Genomic DNA, 14,584 nt, shown 5'->3' with positions numbered 1-14,584 from the left:
CGTTTCCGCATGATGACTATGCAATACGCAACATTCTCCTAGCTACAATGTAGTTGACGAAGTTTATACCAACTAAGCTAGTGTTAATTCATTCCATTTTATATGCTATTCGCAAGTCCATAAGATCATTTCCGTACTCTATTATTTCTTTTCGGATAGTATCTTATGGTGTTAACCTTGCCTCATGAAATCATCACGAGGAGGATGTTGCCTAACATGCGGCACACGCTTATTCCTACCATGTCTAGGACGAAAGAGAATGCACTTATAAATTCCATTTTATTGCCCTAAGTTTAGACTCATTACTTTGATAATGTACCAAAGAAACTACATGCAACTAGTCTTCTAAGGTGGATAACTCGTTCAAATTTATGACATATTTCAATCTTGCCTAATGTTTCAAGAGATACTTTACCAAATGTATTTTTTTTCCAATTCCCACATGCATTAAAATTAAACGTAAAGATGCAATCTCCCTTATGAACTAAGCGCGCCTAATCACTTCTTTATGCGAAAATAACTCGAAAGAACCTGGACTTGAGGGCTCGGGGAGATGTCCACTTGTATATTCGGAGATGAGCCTCCCGTGGTCGCACCTTGTGATCTTTTTGGGGCCATCGTAGGCGTAAATTCGACTTCCGATTTGCCTTTGTGGTCTACGGAGTGTCTTGCCTTGGCATGCAACCTTCCGACCTTTGCCTTTCCTCGTAGGCGGAAGATTTCTTTACAGGATGTCGCTTGCGGCAAAAGGGCTTTAAAGACTTATCGCGAAAGCCTTTTTCGAAGGGTCTTGGGGTTCTTTACGGCCTTCACCTCCTCCTCTTCAAAGTCCCGGGGAGGGTATGAAGGGGTCTTTTTGGAAATGTGGTGGGAAGGGGGCTTAAGGAGGCCCCCCCCCCCCCCCCCCCTTAGAAGCTTCTTAAGAAGCTTCTAAGAAGCTTCTGCTTCTGCAGGACACGTGGGGGGGGAAATCGTGATCAGCGTGGGCGGCGGACTGGGCGGCAGAACGACTGGTGGCTGGGCGCAGCGTTGGCGGACTGGCGGCAGCTCTGGCAGCTGGCGGCAGCGCGGCGGCTCTTGCTCGATGGCGACAACCTCCACCTCCCACGTTTTGCCTCTCTCCTTCAGCTCCTCTCCCACAGTTTCCTTTCTCTCTCCCTCCCTACCACACCCCCTTGATGGGGGGTGTTTATATAGGCATGGGGGTGGGGAAGAGGGCCTCCACACACGTGGAGGACTCCCCTCATGCAGTCCCCACTTCACTCCTTCTTGGCCATCCCCCTCCCACTTCCTCTCCTCCAGCCATGCATCGGCTGGGGGAAGGGATAATAGAAAAAAAATTTGCCTTGTATTTATCATATTGCCCTTTCCAAGCGGTCGTTCCCTTGCGGTTTTTCGGTCCTCAACCCCGGCCTTTAATTCTCGACGTGGGACCTCATTTTCGAGCGTGCAGGGTGTGGATTAGGTTACCAATAATCACGAAGTAGGGGATACTCATGCACAGGGTTTACACGGCGTGCGGAAAATTAATATTTGCGGTACGGGGTACGCGGAAATATTACAGAAGAATGGTAGAATGTTTACGTTGGATGCAGACATGTCTGAATTGAGTGCAGCAAAGTTTGCACATGGGACCGGTGTAGTTGCAAATATTGATATCTGGCATAAACGCATTGGTCATGTTAATGTACAGCGACTTAAATCAATGCAGGCCCAAAATATTGTTGCAAGTTTGCCTAAATTCAAGGTTGCAGAAATGCATAAGGTATGTGAAGCCTGTCAGTTTGGAAAACAGGCAAGGAAACCATTTCCTAGACATGTTCAAGAGAGTGAGAAGCCATTGGAATTAATCCACTCTGATGTGTGGACTACTAAAAGCTGCATCTCTTAGAGGCTGTCATTATTTTGTCACTTTTATTGATGACTATAGCAGAAAAGTTTGGGTGTATTTTATGAAAAAGAAAAGTGAAGTTTTTGGGCATTTCAAAACCCTTAAAGCTATGGTTGAAAAAGAAACAGGCCTACAAATAAAATGCCTAAGGTCAGATGGAGGGGGACAGTACCTCTCAAATGAGTTTGCAAGGTTCCTGTAGGAGCATGGCATAAAGCAACAATATTCATGCAGTCATACCCCACAACAAAATGGAATTGCAGAAAGGGAAAACATGCATATTGGAGAGGTATCTCGTGCCATGCTCAATGAAAAAGACTTGCCAGATTTTTATTGGGCTGAAGCAGTTGCTACAGCAGTCTACATAATGAACAGGACTCCCACTGCAGCAATACATGGAATGACTCCAGAGGAGAGGTATACTGGTAGGAAACCAGATATTTCTCATTTGAAAATTTTTGGTTGCATTGCCTATGTACATGTGCCAGATGAGTTGAGATCCAAGTTGGATCCAAAAGCTGAGAAGTGCATCTTTATTGGTTACTCTCTGTAGCAAAAAGGGTATAGATGCTATAACCCTTCTACTCGTAAGTTTACAGTGAGCAGAGATGTTGTTTTTGATGAGATGAGTAGCTGGTATAAACTAGTAAATGTGATTGATGATGTAGATGCACAAAATGGTAATGCTGCACAGAATTCACAGCAGCAGTCACAAAATATTAGTGGACCTGGAGCGTCCTCTAGCAGTGGTTCACATTCTTCACCATGGACAGGCAGATTGAGATCAGGAGAATCTTCTCAAAGTAATGCAGATAGTGGTATGCAGGTATCACGAAAAGGAAAAGAGAAGGTTGATCAGCCCATGTTTGATGTGAATGCAGGTCACTCTTATGTGGATGGTGAATCCAGTGGCTCAGAACAGAGCATTGATGATGAGTTGGATATTCCTTCTATTGTTACACCTGGAGTAAGGAAGACCAGGGATGTTTTGAGAGCACCTGGGAGTGAACCTACTTTGCGCAGGTCTACGAGAGCTAGGTATCCTGTGGATAGGCTGAAATATGATGGATTTACAGCCATTCACTATGCATATATGGTCAAAGTGATACATGAACCAGAACCCACTTCTTTTGAGCAAGCCATGGAAAAAGAAAAATGGGAGAAAGCCATGGATGAAGAAATGGATGCCTTGGAAGCAAATGCTACATGGGAGTTAGTACCTTTGCCTAAAGGTAAGAATGCAATTGGTTGTAAGTGGGTTTATAAGGTGAAGCACAATGCAGATGGTTCTGTGAACAGATACAAGGCAAGATTAGTAGTCAAGGGGTATGCACAAATATATGGCATTGACTATGAAGAAACATTCAGTTCGGTTGCAAGGATGGCAACCGTAAGAGCAGTCATTGCTATGGCTGCATCAAAGGGATGGTCTTTACATCAGATGGATGTAAAGAATGCCTTCTTGCATGGTGATTTGCAAGAAGAGGTCTATATGGAGCAGCCACCAGGTTATGTGCATGCTGTTCATCCTGAGTTTGTTTGCAGGTTGAAGAAAGCCTTGTATGGCTTGAAGCAAGCACCTAGAGCATGGTCTGACAAGATAGGACAGTATCTTGTCACTATTGGTTTTTAGATTTCCAAGGCAGATTTCTCACTTTATGTGAGAAAAACAGAGAAATGTATTATGCTACTTGTCATTTATGTTAATGATTTGATTATGACAGGTGACAGTGATGAAGATATCCTTCATGTGAAAATGCTATTGAAGCAGAAGTTTGAGATGAAGGATTTGGGAGAGCTACGTTATTTCTTGGGCATTGAGGTGATTAGATCACCAAGTGGGATACAGCTCTTGCAGAGGCAGTATGGATTGGACATGCTGTCCAAATATGGGATGACAGGCTGTAAGCCTATTTCAATTCCTTTGGAGCAGAATGTGAAGCTAAGCACAGATGCAGGTGAGCTTCTAGAAGACCCTACTATGTACAGACGCATAGTAGGAAGCTTGATTTATATGACTATTACTAGGCCAGATTTGAGCTATGTTGTTGGATTGGTAAGTCAGTTTATGCAGGCTCCAAGGAAACCACATTTGGATGCGGCTAGACGCATACTCAAGTATGTGAAGTCCACATTGCAGTATGGACTATTTTATGAGACTGGGGTTCAGATACAGTTGCATGGATATACTGATGCTGATTGGGCTGGTAGCGTTTCTGATAGACGATCTACCAGCGGATATGTGTTCTCTTTTGGGAGTGCTGCAGTCACTTGGAGCAACAAGAAACAGCCTACAGTTGCCTTGTCCAGCACAGAGGCTGAGTACAGGGGTGCAGCAATGGCTGCATGTGAGGTAGCTTGGTTGCATAAGCTACTTTATGATATGCATTAGCCTACAGATGGGCCAGTTGTCATTTATTGTGACAACATGAGTAGTATACACTTGGCAAATAACCCAGTCTATCATGCTAGAACAAAGCACATTGAGGTGCATTATCACTATGTACGGGAGAGGGTTTTACTAGATCTTATTGATCTAGTTTATGTCAGCACAGAGGATCAGGTAGCTGACATATTCACGAAGGCATTGGGTGCAGAGAAGCTGCGCAAGTTCAGAGACCTGCTTGGTGTGCAGGAATTGGGATTGAGCTCGAGGGGGAGTGTTGAGATATCGAGCTCCACTCGTGATACGCCAGGGTGACCGTTGTGTATTTATGTCACCGACTTGTCAGTTGGCAGACGTGGTTGGTACACCGCCCATTAATAATAGCTACATGATAGCTATCCTTATCTACTCTAGTTTGTGGCTCAGTTAGTATGTCACCTTAGTTAGTTGAGTTTGGTTTGAGACCCATATATAGGGTTCTTCTATTTCTTTGTAAGTGTGTTCTTTTGGCTTACACAACTAAGAAGAGGAAAACTGTTTTCAGCCTCCACCCTTGTGTGTATTCCCCCATTGTGCAAGCAAGAAAGCTTCAAGTGAGACTCCTTCCTTCTCTCCCACAATCTTGACAATTACCACAGGCTGATGCAAATGACTCAGATGCTAGCGAGGAGGATCTTACCAATTATGAAATGAAACCGTGCGCCGCGAGAGATTTGGCCTTGAAATTGATGTATCCTTTACAGGATTTTCAGGTTCAGATGAATATTGAGCAAGAAGATAATGTTTTATGGCTGGAGTAGATGAAGCTAACTGAGTATGCTAGTTTGCCATGGGAGAAGTATGAACAGAACATTTATGCACCCACTCAGTTGGCCTGTTTGCAGTCAGCTGATGTATCTTCCTGTCTCATAAGGAAGTGACACCTGAGTTTTTAGCCAAAGTTTTTAAATTGCCAATGGAAGGAGAAAAAGAATGGAGCAAAGCATCAGATGAGCAGATGGTTGCTGAGTTTGGAGCTACAGAAGGAAGCAGGAATTATTATGTAATCAAAAAGGTTAAGAGTAAAAACAGAAGAATTCAGCTGACATGGTTCATGGAGAGGATCTTACTTCTGGTGAAATTCTACCACATGAGCAAATATACATTTGGTTTACTGGTAGCTGCAAAATCAGGCATTATGTTCAATTGGGCACATATCATGTACAACAGATTGGTTATGGAAGTACATGGTACAGACAAAAGAAAGCAATCTGCTAATAGCAAAATTCCAGCCATTCTAGGAATGATTTTTGAGGGGGCCAAAGTGGATTCTTTTCAGTTAGCATTGTCAAGTTCTGGTTTGGGTAAAAACAGAAAGGCAGGGAGTACTAGAAGAACTTCTATCTCTACTTCTGTGCCTGATGAGTCAGAACCACCAACCAAGAAGTTAAAGACAGAGACAGCAGTTGAAAGTCAGAAGCATGATCAGAAAATAGAATCTGTGGATCAGGGGAGTGAAGTTCAGATTCAGACTGAAGAAACAGGTGAATGGGGGACAGATTTGAAAAGTCATTTGCAGAAAAGACCTGTTAGTAGGCAAGGCCAAGTATAGGCGATTCTTGTGAAGAAAATATCAATCATATTGGGCAAAAAGCAGAAAGAGGAGCAAAATGTACAGCCAAAAAACTTAGTGAAGAAATCAGATATTTTGATGGGGAAACAGAAAATTGAAGACTTGGACATTTCAGTAAATGTGGATAAGAAGGATAAGGAGAATTTGACAGCATCATTGGCTGTTAAATCACTACAGGAACTTATGGTGTTCATTGAAAAACAGCAAGTTCATACTCACAACTTGAATCAGACTGTTCAAATGTTGAAGGATTCAAATATAGCATTGGTGTCTATGATGCAAGATGAAAGAGCCAAAACTGTGAACTTTGATGTGTTGTCACAAAAAGTTGAGGAATTAGGAGAGTTTTTCAGAAGTCAGATTATTGAAAAAGAAGAGACCATTGTAATGATGAACAGGAAGCTGTCAGAAGTAGAAATCAAAGCAAATACAGTGAGGGAATGGATAAAAGATCTGAAGTTAACCTTTGATAATGAGCTTACTGAATTGTCAAAAGAAAACACAAGGTTAATGGCAGAATGTGCTGTGCTGAAGGACAGACTAAAGGTGTTGGAGGATGTGGAGAATCAATTAAAAGGTTCAGTTGATTCAGATGAAGTTGATGTAGATGCAGTGTTCTTGACAGGAAATGATTTGAATCATCTGGTCAATGAAGTATTGGAAAATGGAGATATGGTTTGGGTTTCTTTACAAAAAAAGATGGAAGGGGTAATGTAGAAACCTTATGGCATGATTCAGATTAAGGATGAGTCAGAAACAAAAGCTAATCTGAATATGTTAAATAAGGAATTGTTGAGTACAATGGAAATGCAAAAACATACTCTGACAATTCAAAAATTGGATTCCGGAATTTTGAAAGAACAGATTAAAGCTTTGAAAGTTCAGAGAGAAAAGACAGATTTGTTTCAGAAGAAATCTGAAGAGGCAGAAAGTAGTCAATCTGACTATGAAGACAAATTCAAAGCACTGATTCAGTTTGTTAGTAAACACATAACTATTTTTAGAGGGAGAACTGATGTGTCAGAATTAGAGGAGTGGAAGAATATTCAGCAATGGTTATTGGATTTTTCTGATGAGAAGATTTTTTCAGATACTTTGCAGCCCGAGGAAGTGAAGAAAGACAGTGAGGAAGTAATTCAGGAAGAAAATCTGATTCAGGAAAGATTGGCAATTATTCCTGTTGGAGATGTCTACAATGTACCAATTCAACAGGATGTTGTTTTTACAAATGTGCAGGATGCAAATGTGGATTTCTCTATAGAGGAAGCACAGCTGATGGAAGATACACTAAAAGTAAACTAGTAATGAAAAGTGAGCAGAATTTGAAGACAGCAAGATCAAGGGATTTTGTGGGTCCGGGTCAACTATTTTGGGAAAATAGTATCCACCGGGTGTGCCAGTGTTAGAGGCATAACCTTAGGGATTATTTATCACTTTAGTTTGAGCCTTAGGGAGTAAGGGATATGTAGGGGTGTTAGTTGTACCTTTTTGAATGAAGAGTCATGAACCTTTTTGAATGTAACTATTCGTGGAAGGAAGAGAGAATGGGAATGCGCTGCTGTAGAAGATAGTTATGCTTTCTTGATAATGAGAGAATGTTACTTGATTTCGCCTGTGTATTTAATTCTCTGTACTGTATTCCGAATTATCTGATTCCATTGATAAGGTTAATGATGATGAATAGTGAATATTGAATAGTGTGTCATGATCATAATGTGTATCTGAGAAGTTAGATTATCAATGTACAGAACCAGATTCTGATTATCTGCTATGGAAGTTCTGTATCTGTTTGGTATATTAAGGGTGGAAATTGGCCCTTAACACACCCCTCTCTTCTTCTACTCTTCTTATCTCCTCCTTGTTCTACTTCACCCTTCTCTTCTTCTTCTCCTCTTCCTCCTTCCTCTCACCCTTCCTTCTCTCTCACGGTGTATTACAATTGGTGCGCCCCGATTCAAAAAATCATAGCTAAGCCTTTGCTATAGGCTATTGATTACTTCCAATCATGGAGTTATGTGATGATTTTGAAGAAAATTGGATGGTCATGGCATCTTTGATGTAATCATCGACAGGGAGATGACATCTTGATGACAATGATTGTGAGGTGGTTCCCATTCGCATGAATTAGGTAGTTGGTCATGACGATATCAAGGAGGTGGCAACAACATTGGAATTAATGGTAGCAGTTCCTTACGCTTTTCTTTCCAAAAAATAAATAGATGAAGGTTTTAAAATCCTTTAAACTCACCCCCTCCTTATGCTAGTATACACAGAGGGGGAAAACATTACAATTGCGGAGTATGAATAGGGTCAAGTAGATTAGTTTTAGCCTCGTCTTGATGCTCAAGGCTTAATTAAAAACATTTTTATAATGAAATGCAACCACAAGTATCATGGTGCCAAACCTCATAGGAGAGGATTTTGTTTTGGTGCATTTGATGAGGCAGAACACAAGCTCCACTACCTCGTTATTGTATGTGAAGCATCAAACTACCAATAAATCACTTTCTCCTTCTCTTTTCTTTCATTGTTACATTCATGGCAAACCCTTTCCTAAGGCTCACAAGTAGGCCATGTGTTCAAACCCCTTGCTCAAGCCCTATGCTTCTAAGGCCCTTGCTTCCAAATGACAAGATGCCTCCCTCCTTATGCATGCCTTCTGCTTGCATGCATTAAAATTATGTACTATGATCTCTTCTCAAACATCCAAAGCTAAGCTATTTTGTTTCAATCCTAAACCAATGATGAGAATAATATCTCTATTAAGGTGCAAGCAAAAAGCATAAATGTCAAAGAAGAAGCTTGAATCATTGACCTTGTGATAAAGCGTTAGCCTTATGATCCTCACTCCAAGCAGCTCACATGAACACCACTTTGATACTAGTTGAGAGGAAAGCAATGGTGAGATGCAAGGTAGAAGTTATAGCGTGCAAGAGTGTTGTTAGAGAGGGAAGCACACAAGAAAGTTTTGTAGGCACAATGAACGATACCCTTATTCTTTGTTATCTTCACTTATATATGATTGTATAGTGTATTTGTATAGAAGGGGTGCTTGCTTGACTATAGGCAATTGACCTTTACCCCAAGAAATTTAGCGTTTATAACATGCAATAATGTTCAATGATTTATTATGTTTGAATATTGCATGCGAAGCAATATAGACAAACATGTGATAGTAGGGAGAAGCTTTTACACCATACAAGGAGAAAGATGTAATAGCTAGTAAAAGAGAAATATGTATCAATTCTTTACATGGTCCAATCTGATTTGACAAGATTGCCTCCCTTCCGATCATGGTTGTAGCCTTCTCTTTGACCTTAATTCAAGCTTGGTGGACGAGTCTATATGGCTTGCCCAACCCTCCGTCTTTTGTCATCATGAAACCCGAAACAATTACCCACACATGGAGGTGAGATGGCCAAGCATTTATTTGGTCGATGAATGAGCAACATAGGGGGATTAAATTTACGTGGTAGATTCGTGTGCTCCTCTTGGGATTGCAAGTTATGACAAGTGAGGCAATTTGTCAATCTATCGATTGACATGAACTTCTTGGAGCTGTAGTCAACGAAAGTAATTGTTGCAAACAAGTTGGGGCAAATTGGTACTTATGCACTTGTGCAAATTGATCGAGGGTGGTAGAGCAAAGAAACACACATTGCTATGGTCGTGACAAGGTTGTGGCCTCGGCTTGTGTAACAAAATTGCATTGGATTAATCGGTTGAGAGCCATCATTGTCTCATAAACCACTTTTAAGAGAGGCTATGCATGTTGTATCGACACGTGTATGGGTCCATGTGACATAATATGATGGGAGGAAGGTATACAAACTTCCTGGCAATTGTTGAGGAGAGTCCATTGAACTGTGGATGCCAAGTATATTGGGTGCCACACCACAATGGGGCCGATCCACACATGACCATCTATGTGGGCCTTGAGAAACAAGGGGCAGCGACTGTAAGGAGGGTATCCTTAGGTATATTCCACATTATTTATGCTTATTATAATTTGTCTTTTTTTTTTGGGGGCCTTATAGCTCTTGCCACTGTACATCCACCCTTCATCTTCCAGCGTGGTCCACAAGTCTCTTCTTTTTAATCGTCGTCTCGTCTCCTTTCTTTGTTTTCCCTCTTCTTCTTCTTGCAGGTGATTCATTTTCTGTTGTTGTTGCTGGTGTTTGTTTTGCCCACTTCGCCGGGACGGTCACGCACAGCAGTCGCATGCTTCGGCTTCTATAGGCCTCATCGTCTTGTAAGGTCTCTCTCTGTCTGTATGTGCGTCTGTGTGTGCATATGATCGTTGGTTCCTGTGTTCTCGTTTTCGAGGTTCGGTTTTCTTGCCTTTCTCCTAGGTTTCGCCATGGTTTCTGCTACCGTTGGATTCTAGAGTTTTCCCTGATCAATTCCTGTCCCCAACGCGGCAGCCGAACGTTCTATTCCTGCTTTCAGCCCATCATTCTTGTTTCGTTAGGTTTTACTGACAGTATCTTTGGCTCGCTTGAATCCTTGTTTCTAGCATCTTTGTGTCCGTCTCCTTACGGTGCCTGTCTTAAGAAAATAAAATCGCCTGATTTCCTGTGTCTAGTCAAGCATTTTGTATGGTTTTTTAAGGGTCTTCTGATAGTTCTCTTGATTTGCAGTTGTATTTCAGGCAGTTGCCTGCTCTCTGGGTTTCGAGCTTTTCCATTTTCAACATAAGGAAGCTTCTTTTCTCAGGGTTGCTTTTGCCGACCCCAAGACAAGTGATAGTGCTACTTCAGGTGGCAGTGCAGCACTGTTTAATCTGCCTTGAAGGGGCAGGTTGCGTATCTCTCTCGGCAAAACAGCTTTCGAGCTTCTATCTTTGCAGGATCTTAAGAGGGCAAGGATTGTGGCAGATTGAGGAGTGCTGGTAACAATATTCACAGAAGCCTTCGCAGCGTTTACTTCCCTTCTTTGTATATTACTGTGCATTGCAGTCTGCTGGGGATTTGAGGAAAACTTTCTAGAAACACTCTGCAGAGGTATCTTCACACTCTTTCTGTACATGTTATGCCAAACTTTGAATGGAGATCCTGTTGTAAGATTTCTGTTTAAAGAAGATTTAGCCTGCCATGCTGTCTATCCCTTCGCACCCCTGCGATTGTCGCATTGAGGACTGCAGCTTCCCCACATTCACAGTGTGGGAGAGTTATGCACAAGCAGTAAATGGAAGGTACAAGAATCTAGCCAGAGGCAACCAGGTGAAGCTATCCTTGTCACTCTCCATTTATATTGATAGAGGCGGAGGCTGAGGCAGGAAGAAGAGTAAGGCCATTGTGAAAGCGCTTTTTGACAGCATTTTCGAGCTATTCAAGGGATGGAAGGAGTCAATGGTATGGAATGCATTCACGCCAACTGTGCTTCATCTGCTGTGGCAAATGAGGGTGAAGCATGTAAATTAATACTCCAAATGAGTCTGGAAGGGAAGACTCACCAACAGGTAGAGGAGTGCATATTGACAGATGCTACAGAGGTGCGTGCTTGTTTGTTTGCAGAAAATAATGTGTCTGAAGCTCATTGTTAGTTTTTTACCTTTTTTGTCGCAATATGTGTAAAGTTGATTGTTGGTTTTTTGACTTTCTTGTTGTAATGGCTATCTTTAGCCTGATAGTTCAAGATTATTCAAGATTTTGTGGGGTGCAGCAAATATAATTTGTTTCTGCATTGAATTTGTGCCATGCATCAAAAACTAATTTCTAGTAGTGCAGTGTACTGTTTGACCTGCAATTTGCAGCATGTCAATGCTGCAGGTGCATGCACAAATCACTCAAAATTTGCCTTGTTAATAAGGTGCCTACAATTGTGGTTCAATCCCATGTATTTGTTACATGCCCATTTGTGGATGTAGGAGAGCTTTGGAAGTCTACTTTTGACGAGATTACCTTGGATTCTGGTCTTTAGGTTCATCCTGTGTCTGATAGGTGACTCTATAAGGTTCTGCAGTTTGCAGAAAAATGGTTTTTCTGCATTTTATTTGTGCAATGAATCTAGCTATGTTTAACTTCTTTACATTGTTTGTTGTACTCTTCAAAAATGCTATTTGCAATATTTTACTTTCTGCATGGAATTTGTGCAATGCATCAATGACTATTTTATAGTAGTGTGTTGTACTGTACGACCTGTAATTTGCAGGACTCTAATGTTGTAGGTGCATGCATACGTCACTCAAAGTTTTCATTGTGTATAAGTTGCCTACTATTGTGGTTTAATCCCATGCCTTTGTCACGGGTCTGTCTGTGAATGTAGGAGAATTCCATTAGATTTCTTGTCTTTAAGTCTATCCAGCGTCCGATAGCTGACTCTTTAAGGTTCTGCAGTTCGTGGGAAAAAATACTTTGTTTCTGTGTTTAATTTGTGCAATGAAGCTAGCAATTGCTAACTTTAGCACATTGGTTGCTGTGCTCTGTGAAGCTGTTATGTGCAGTTTTGTGTTTGGCATTTGCACTGGTGCAGGCTGGTGTATATGGTGAAGTTCGCCTTTTATTCTAGGTGCTCACACTTGTAGTTCAAGCTCATGATGTTGTCATGGGGCTCTCTGTGAATACGAGAGTTTTTGGCAGTTTGGTTGATGTGGATTGTCTAAGGATTTTATTTGTTTCTTTTCTGCCGCTGCCTGCTGATTAGGAGAGTTCTGGGCTGTTTGCTTGACTTCTGGTCATTGGGTTAATCTAGTCTCTGTACTGTTCATCCTGGCTTAGGCAATGTCTTGGTGTTTCTTTGCCAAACCAGTTCTGACTTTTTTGCCTGCTGTTTTCGACTGGATGGGGTTGTGAAAAATTGTGGAATTGTTTCTCCACCCTGTTTCCACCTGCTTGGTTTGATGCTAAGAAGAGGGGTTTTTGATTCCCAAGTTTGAGTTGTGGAAAAGGTTGAATTATTTTGGCACCCTGGTTTTATCATCTTGGTCTGATGCTAAGAAGGATTTTGGAACTGTACATTTGTGTGGTATTTTTTGATAGGAACATAAAGGCTTTACTCCTGAGAAAGAAATTGAGCAATGTGCAATTTGCCGGGACAAAATAAAAGTTGAAGAGACTGCACAGATCAAAGGCTGTGAGCATTCATACTGGTAAGTGTATCACATTATCAAGTAGCATACTAGATGCTGATGCATGTACAGGAGCTTATTATTGTTTCTGCAGTGTGACCTGCATTTTGCGATGGGCTTCCTACAAATCTGAGCCGTGGTGCCCACAGTGTAGACTTCCATTCTCTTTTCTCTATGTGTATAGAGCGCTGGATGGGAGGTAAGTCGCTACTTATTCTTACTTATAGTCAGTGTCAAGGAGGCAATAGAGCCATTTCGATCCTTTTTTGTCCTTGGGTATCTGCTACCTTTTTTTAATTGATGTCTATGTTGCCAGCCTTTCAGATTACTTGTTTGAAGAGAGTGTGTGCCTGCTTCTCAGGGCATCTTGGTTCAAGCCACTGAGTTTCCAAGAGCCAGAGGAACAGCAGGAGGATTATCAAGATGATTACGATGGCTATGAAGAGTTCTACTATACTTCAAATGTACGCTTAGGGAACAGAAGATGGGGAGATTCAGGCTATGTACGTGGTGGTCGCCGTGAGGCTAGGCCAGTTGGTGTCCGCCAAGTTGTAGACAGTGGTGGTCTTGGGTCATCATCAGGGCATGCCAAAGGTAAAGAACCAGTCAAAGAAACAATTGGTCGTCGAGCCCGCCGTGCTCAAAAGCGCGAGCAGCTTGACAAAATGACTGGGAAGCAAGGGCAGTAAGGTGGAGCCCAACCTCTCCAGATGCATATTGAAAGGCACTTTCTACTTTTGAGTGGCAACTTCTTGGGGTTTACATGACTAAGTACTTGTTATGTTTGATGGCATGTCTATATTGAGCAGAAGATGTGACTTTATGCTGCTTCTAGGTTTCAGTTAAGTTATAACATCTTGTTTCTTATAACATGTTTCTCATATCTTGAATTATGCTGTCTTTGTTGGATTGTGTGTAGTACTTGCGTGAACTAGTGGAATGTCTTAAGCCCCAGTATTTGATTTCTTTTCTTGTTCATGGAAATATGCTTGACTTTGACAATGATCTAGTTATGTTACAAAATACAGTATCATTCACTTGATATTGCAAATTGGTTCAGGCTGTCTAGTCACTTCTCTCAAGTGAACAAATGTCTGGTTGTTTTTTGCAAATTGGTTCAAGCTGTTGATTTAATCTATCAGTGAGTATCTTGAAGTTTGGATTCTTGTCGTTTTCATTCTGAATGAACTAGTAAACGAGTTGCGAAAGTTGGAAAGCATGTTTTATGCACAACATAGTTAGATTAGCAGGTGTAAAAATAAAAACTCTGAAGAGTTCAGAGCGGTTTCACTACTACATCACTCATATCAATGTTAGAGGATAATACATCACTTGTATGAATGTTGACTTAGGAAACAGTTCTCTGCTTGCTATGCCCCTTCTGTCATATCAGCTGTGATTAGATACATAAAAAAGTTGCTGCTGTGGCTGTTTGTGCAACAAGTTAAGGTGACTCTTGTACCATGTCTGGTATAGCCGCCCTTGGTGGGGCTGCTTATAGGCAATATCAGGTATGCCTACCTGGGTAGTGCCTAATTTCTGCATGTGCAGACACCTAGTGTCAGTAAAAAACGTTTATAGGTAGTTGTGTATAGCAGGCAACTGCTATATACAACTGCTTATAGG

The 14,584-nt window shown here is 41.5% G+C and overlaps 1 protein-coding gene across 2 annotated transcripts; it reads left to right on the top strand.

Moving 5' to 3' along the window:
* Positions 1-9,971: 9,971 nt before the first annotated feature.
* LOC148023291 (uncharacterized) lies at positions 9,972-13,828 on the top strand. Of its 2 annotated transcripts, none has more exons than XM_087696332.1 (5): positions 9,972-10,141; positions 10,530-11,383; positions 12,870-12,979; positions 13,053-13,157; positions 13,275-13,828. In XM_087696332.1, the coding sequence occupies exons 2-5, from the start codon at positions 11,228-11,230 to the stop codon at positions 13,645-13,647; spliced, it is 744 nt and encodes a 247-aa protein (XP_087552458.1). In that variant the 5' UTR covers positions 9,972-10,141; positions 10,530-11,227; the 3' UTR covers positions 13,648-13,828. The 2 variants fall into 2 exon arrangements, with proteins under 2 accessions (XP_087552458.1, XP_087552459.1); XM_087696333.1 differs by having other exon boundaries at positions 9,972-10,146.
* The last annotated feature ends 756 nt before the right edge of the window (positions 13,829-14,584 follow it).

Source organism: Lygodium microphyllum, chromosome 16 (genome assembly GCF_053477565.2).
Source record: "Lygodium microphyllum isolate KBCC chromosome 16, Lygodium_microphyllum_v1.1.10, whole genome shotgun sequence".
NCBI classification, from domain to species: Eukaryota; Viridiplantae; Streptophyta; class Polypodiopsida; order Schizaeales; family Lygodiaceae; genus Lygodium; species Lygodium microphyllum.
Note: the sequence above shows the minus strand (reverse complement) of the source record. Positions and strands in the feature narration are given on the sequence as shown.

Coding starts and splice junctions, on each gene's coding strand:
- LOC148023291 (XM_087696332.1), top strand. CDS start 11,228: ATGGAAGGAGTCAATGGTATGGAATGCATTCACGCCAACTGTGCTTCA. Junction 11,384..12,869: donor TATTGACAGATGCTACAGAG/GTGCGTGCTTGT, acceptor ATTTTTTGATAG/GAACATAAAGGCTTTACTCC. Junction 12,980..13,052: donor GGCTGTGAGCATTCATACTG/GTAAGTGTATCA, acceptor TTGTTTCTGCAG/TGTGACCTGCATTTTGCGAT.